The 6,395-nt window shown below is 51.2% G+C and overlaps 1 protein-coding gene across 1 annotated transcript; it reads left to right on the forward strand.

The window, feature by feature from the left end:
- The first annotated feature begins 1,909 nt into the window (after positions 1 to 1,909).
- LOC146333810 (vomeronasal type-2 receptor 116-like) lies at positions 1,910 to 5,913 on the forward strand. The gene is made up of 5 exons (XM_084825717.1): positions 1,910 to 2,133; positions 2,573 to 2,792; positions 3,870 to 4,706; positions 5,288 to 5,404; positions 5,635 to 5,913. Exons 1-5 carry the CDS (start codon positions 1,910 to 1,912, stop codon positions 5,911 to 5,913), a joined length of 1,677 nt encoding a protein of 558 aa, XP_084681843.1.
- The last annotated feature ends 482 nt before the right edge of the window (positions 5,914 to 6,395 follow it).

Consider the following 6,395-nt stretch of genomic DNA (forward strand, 5'->3'; position numbering starts at 1 on the left):
GAATGCGTTGGCATTCGGCCTCCAAGAGGTTCGTGGAGAAATTCTCTGACATCCCTAGTTCAGGCAATATGGCATCCGAAGTCCAAGGGAGGGATGGGCACACTCACTGGAGTCAGTGGTCCATGCCACTCACTGGGCCCTGTTGGTCACCCGCCATTGTAAGGCAAGCCATGTGAGCCACCAGGCGGTCCATGGAAGCCCAGGAAGTGACATCCCCCCACCCTGCGAGCCACCCTTTGGTGTGAAATTGGAAGCTCTGCTCTTTATGTCAGCCAACATGTGCGAAGAGTGGAGGCCATTGGTAGCCCCATAGACACAAAGTTAGAGGCTTGAACCATCTAATTAGACCACTTGCAGCTGTAATGCTGAGGAAATGGGGCTGCTTCTGGCCACCGTTTTGCACGAGTGGCGACTGACGTGGATGGCAGAGCCTCCGTTTTTAAGTGCAATGGCGGTTCACAGACAAGCGGGGATCCCTGCGTTTGCCCGACCGGGCATGTGCCTGGGCAGGCAAGCGCCGGGATCCGTGGCCTGGCATCCAGGGGGCTGAGATGGCCGTGCACCTTGCAGCCTCTCCTGGAAGAACGTTCCGTATCTGACCGGACCCCACCCACCCAGGGCAGCAGCATGGCGGGTGCAATTTCAGGCCTCCCCTAGCCCCCAGCCCACCTGCATTTGCTCATCCCTGTTCCAATTGCTCCAGGTGATCCCGCTACCACCTCCGGATCTCCACCTGGCATCACCTACCATACTCTGTGGCCCCTGGGCGCAACCAGGACGGGCCACACTCTGTCCACAGCTGTCTGATGCAACGGTTCTGCCAGCGGTGCGGCTCAGGAAGCCACCAGTGCACAGCGAGGGTAGGACCAACTTCGCCAGGCTGAGCGAGCCAAATGTCTTCCAGATCCCCTTCAGGGCCTTCTCCCTTCCAAAGCCCCCGGGCTGGGGGGGCCTCCTGCAAAACGGTTGCTTGCTATCTCTTTGGCTGAGGGGATCCCTTCCTGGGGATGGGCCAAGATCCACACCAGCCCCCACCCCATCACGCAAGCTGGGGCAAGCCTCGGGGCCACACCGTGGTCCACCAGGAACGCCCAGAAAGCAAATCAGACTGAGGTGGGAGGTCAATTTCTGCAGGCCAGAGACCTGCAGTGGCCATGACAGAGACGTTCTTTGCTTCCAGATCAGCTGGACGAGGCCATGATTCTCCTGAGACACACTGTGAGCCCATGGCCTGGCTGAGGAAGAGCCCAGAGAGGGTCTCCATTGTAGTTTTTATGGAGACCGCGTCCCTGAACCGCCCACGACCGAGGAATACACAACTCTCGGGGCAGAACAAGGAGCGGAGCAGCATGGTGGCAGTGTGGGCAACGCAATCATGCAGACTTATGCACGGGGTACAACTCTGCCACCGCAATTCCTCCCTTTCCCCAGCCATCTCTCGGGGGAAGGAACTTCGCACGTGCCTGGGCTCCATCTTGGATTCCGGTGCTCGACTTTACGCAGACCGAAGGGCCGAACGTGATGACTAACGTGAACTCCACCTGCCCCACAGAGAGCCAAAGAGTGATGCAAACATGTTTTTCACCGTTCGAGGTGCAAAGGGAGCCCAGCGCTGTGGGGCCCTGCTTCTTCCTCTCCCCTGGTGTTACCAGGGTAATGACAGTAATTCTGCAGGAAGCCCCCATGGATTTCCATCCAGCACGTCAACAACAGAGAACTCCATGTCAACACTTGCTTCACATGAATACGCCCTGAGCCCTTGCATGGGGGCCTGGGTTAAGGTCGGACCACTCAGCATCTGCTCATTGCTTGCCAATACCACATTCCCCTGCTGGAGCCTGTCTAGCCGGCTCTCCTTCAGGTTCTGCTTGGACGCTGGACCGGGAGAAAAAGCCTTTTCCTACCGAGGATGGTTCAGCTGCTGCTACTACTGCTGTTTTGGAACTGGACTCAGGCCACGCAGGCGATGCTGAGGACCACCTGCCTCTTGGCCAGGCCTTATGAAGTGCGAGAAGACTATTACCAGCCAGGAGACATCATTGTTGGTGGGAATCTACCGCTTGGCAATGTTTTTCCTAAAGTCCCAGGGGAACTATTGATTCTAGGGCCATCGCAGATGGTCGATCATCCAATGTGAGTTTCTCCAAGATGAATCTGGGGCAGATGTCTGCCTGCTTCTCTTTCAGGCACCTCAAACCTGCTTTGCAGACTCTTCTTCAGAGTCAGGCTGGGCTGGGGACCTGGGGAGACTTTGCCAGTCCAGATCCACATCTTTGCAAACCTGGAGAACAACTGACTTGCACCTCGAGGGCGTTTGGTGTAAGGGGGGCAGGCAGAGCTAGGCAATAGTCTGGTTCCATGTGAAGGATCTGGCAGTGACAAAGACATGTGTGTGTGTGTGTGTGAGAGAGAGAGAGAGAGAGAGAGGGAGAGAGAGAGAGAGAGAGAGAGAGATTGTGAATTCTTGGGTTTTGGCCTGAAGGGCTAGTCTTTATTCAGAGATGGTTATCTCCTTCTGCTCTCACAAGTGTCATTGGGAGCCCACCGACACTCATTGTCCCTCTCACTGCAGGCCAGTAAGCACTAACAACCTGCAGTACCTTGCCTTGGCATTTGCCATCCAGGAGCTCAACGAGAACCCAGCTCTCCTACCCAATGTGACCCTCGGCTTCCGCATCTATGACCACAGCAACAATGGGAGATGGATCTACGTGAACACCTTGACCCTGCTCTCCACACGGGGCCAAGCTTTCCCAAATTATAAATGCAACAGACGGGATAAACTGCTCTCTGTTATTGGGGGTCTCGAATCCACATCCTCACGGCAGATGGCGTCTCTAATGGGCATCTTCAAGATCCCTCAGGTAAGCGGGTTCTGCAGAACTCAGGAACACAGAGATGCAAAACCCGGTCTCTGACAACAGTCTCTTGCCCATGCAGTGGGTGTGTGGTGCCGCTGTGTTTCCTGGCAGGAGGAGGTGACCTTCCAACTTCGGTCAACCTGCCATATAGTACCCTTGGCGGTAGCCATTCATCTTAGGTCACTGTGACATGGCTAAACCCAGCCAGCAGTGGGATTTCTTTAGAACAATACCATTTGGATTGGGAGACACAAAGAGTGTGGTGACCCCTTAAAAACTCGGAAATGAACAAGGTTTCCAAAACTCTGTGTTGATCTGGCTGCCAAGACCAACTCAGCACACACAGACCGCCCCCACACACACACCATCTAAAACCGGTCAGTGTTTTAGGTATGGGGACACTTTTCCATACAAAATAGAATTATTTTCAGCCATGTGCCTTAGGCTGTTAGCAGAAGGGTTTTTCAGTGGGGCACTTTGAAGGTGCCTGATTCAGCCCCACAAACATTGTGTCACATGTTGTATTCTGTGTCCCCCCAACCATTTCATGAGCTGGGTTTCCAGGTCTCTTTGTTGCTCTGGGTGCAACTGACCCACACAGCTGCCATGTGTTGATATACTTGAGTTGTGCCTCCTGAGATAATTCTGTGGAATTTGGGAGGTGCTCAAAAGACCCCAAGTTGCTTGTGAAGGATCTTTATTTTTGCTATACTCACCAAGGCCCATGCATTGCAATGGTAAGAAGTGTGTTGGCAGCCCTGACATTTGGATGAAAACCACACCCGGGGGAATCTTAGAGGGATCGCAGAGCTCCAGCTTTCCTTGAGTAGTCCATTTTTGAAATGACCGTCTTCCTACAAGGTAACACTTCAGGCCTCTGACGTAGGCCTTCGTCCATGCAAGCTTACACAGTGAGAATGGGCTAGTCCTCGAAATGCCACAAGCCTCTTCGTTGTTCTTGCTGCTATGGACTAACTCGGCCACCCCCCTGGCAATTCCTTCCTACAGCTCACGTTTGGTGTCTTTGAACCTATCCAGAGGGAGAAAATGGTCTTTCCTTCCTTCTTCCGCATTGATCCCAATGAAATGCCTCAATTTGAGGGCTTAGTCAGGCTGCTCCTGCATTTCCATTGGAACTGGATTGGGCTGTTTGCTTCCATGTTTGACTGTGGTGAACATTTCATCCAGACACTGACACCACTGCTCAAGCTGAATGACATCTGTGTGGCCTTCATCCATATGATCGACGCGACGTATTTTCCTCTTCTATCAACACTGCTCGATTCTGATGCTTGGGCTGAGTTGCAAGTGATGATTCTCTTCGGGGTGTCCGAGACCTTAGAAAATCTTGGATGGGCAATGGCATACAATGAATATTCTACCAAGAAGACCTCATTTAGGAAGGTTTGGATCTTCACACCACATTTGGAAAAGGTGGCAATAAGACCCCAGTTGGGCCAACATGAACTTACAAATTTCCATGGTGCTTTGCACTTCACGGAACACAGCAGGAATGTCCCAGCGTTCAAAAATTTCTTATGGGCTTTAGATCCACTCCAACCACAAGGAGACGTCTTTCTCCATGATTGGTGGGAATATGAATTTGCCTGTACGGTCCTGAAACCAGGCCAACCCTTCCACTGGGGACACAAGAGGTGTAAAGGGGAAGAGAAATGGGAGGACCTGCCAGGCCACATGTTTGATACGAGCATGACCAGTCGCAGCTACAGTATCTACAATGCCGTCTACTCCGTGGCACACGCGTTGCATGCCAGGGCTTCATCTGAATCTCAACATGCATGGATGGGGGATGGCAGGAGGCTGCTGAACGTCCAGCCATGGCAGGTAACATCCTCCTTCAGAACTGGTTCTCTCATATAAAGTGCTGATTTTTTACCATCCGGGACTGGAAGTGGTTTAACCATCAGGTACTGGAAGCAAATGGAGATACTGGGAGAAGCTGTATTAGTTCATTCTAAAGTTCCTAAGGAAAAGATTCCCCATAGATATCCTTGCAGGGCCACCATTTCCCTGGAGCGAGTTTAGGAAGAGAGTAGACAGCAGCAGAGACTTTCTGTACTTCTGTGCTAAGAATGTGTGTAGGTATTTGGGAACGAGGAGGGACGATTCAAGCAAGCCCTTTAATATCTACTTACATAACATGAAAAATGCCCTGCTCACCACCCCAAATGGGAGTGTGAGCAGGAGAACATGCTCTCCCAAAACACTCACAACTTATCGAACTGGTGCTCACTTTCGAAAATACATGCTTTTGGAAGAGAAAGCAGTTTGCAATTGCGCAACTTTGAAAATGCACCATTTCACCCTTTAGTCTATGGAGGAAATTTGTGCAACTTTAGAAATGTATGCAAATGCGTGATTCATTCCTTTTTTTGCACAAATTTCCCGTTCATGCCTAATCAAAGGTGAGCGCAAATCAAGGAGAGGCAAATATCGGGCTTGTGCTGGTGAATTCCCACATCACTTGTTCCCCCATCCCTATTCTGGAGATGTATATTTTTACAGTTAGTGGCCTAGAAAGGGTGCGTTGGAGCAAGAAGGAACCAAGCAACCCCCCAAAAACACTGGGTAAGCAGCTTCTCACGGCTAGTGCCCAGTGAAGAAGCATCCTAAGCATTAAACCAAACATCACAATGCAGAACCAAGCAATCCCCAACCTGAATGGCAGGCACAGTACGTGAGAAGACTTCAGACCCCCCTCACGGTCCCCAGAACCAGTCACCCCATTTTCTAAGCACCTCTTACATTTCAGATTGTTGGCTCTTTGAAGGCCGTCCGCTTTAACAACAGCGCTGGAGACAAAGTCTATTTCACCGATAATTCTGAGATGTCCTCTAGTTACGATATTGTGAACTGGATTTTCCTTCCAAATCACACTTTTGCCCCTGCGAAAGTGGGATGGCTGCATCCAGACGCTCCCCCAGGACAAGACTTCACCATTAACTCTGACGCAATCATCTGGCCTACAGAGGTGGAGTTGAATCTTCTGGGGTCATGGGAGAAGGAAGGGATGTTGCAGTCTGTCCTTTGAGAACAGAAGTCTTTCTAGATGGGACCAACGTCTTTTTGAGTCCAGGGTGCAGGGTGCTGGTATTACCCAATGGCCAAACACAATCTTTGGAGGCAGGAAGGTCCAGCTTTAGTCCCCACATCTGCACATAGGCTGGGGAAAGGCCTCTGTCTAAAACCCTGGAGAGCTGCTGGAATTCCTGCAGACTATGCCAGACCCGGTGGACCAAGTGTCTGACTCGCTAGAAAGCAGCTTCCAACTTAGATGTGTGTGTGTATGCATGCATGCATACATGCATACATCTCTCTCTCTCTCTCTCTCTTTCTCTGTGAATATATATAATCAGCCTTGAATAAGATAGTTCTGAGTCACTTTGACCCTCCTCAATTGGTGAAATATCTGTCATGTAATGGGAACTTGAGTCATTCTGAGTCTAGCTTGGTGCAATTTCTGTCATCTGGATATCCTGAATGATTTGTCTTCTGCCTTTTAGGAGCCCCCCT

This window comes from Heloderma suspectum, chromosome Z (assembly GCF_057233095.1).
Source record: "Heloderma suspectum isolate Gila_16-S chromosome Z, 16-S_ref, whole genome shotgun sequence".
Taxonomy (NCBI): Eukaryota; Metazoa; Chordata; class Lepidosauria; order Squamata; family Helodermatidae; genus Heloderma; species Heloderma suspectum.

Coding starts and splice junctions, on each gene's coding strand:
- LOC146333810 (XM_084825717.1), top strand. CDS start 1,910: ATGGTTCAGCTGCTGCTACTACTGCTGTTTTGGAACTGGACTCAGGCC. Junction 4,707..5,287: donor TGAACGTCCAGCCATGGCAG/GTAACATCCTCC, acceptor GCCTAATCAAAG/GTGAGCGCAAATCAAGGAGA. Junction 5,405..5,634: donor CAGTTAGTGGCCTAGAAAGG/GTGCGTTGGAGC, acceptor CTTACATTTCAG/ATTGTTGGCTCTTTGAAGGC.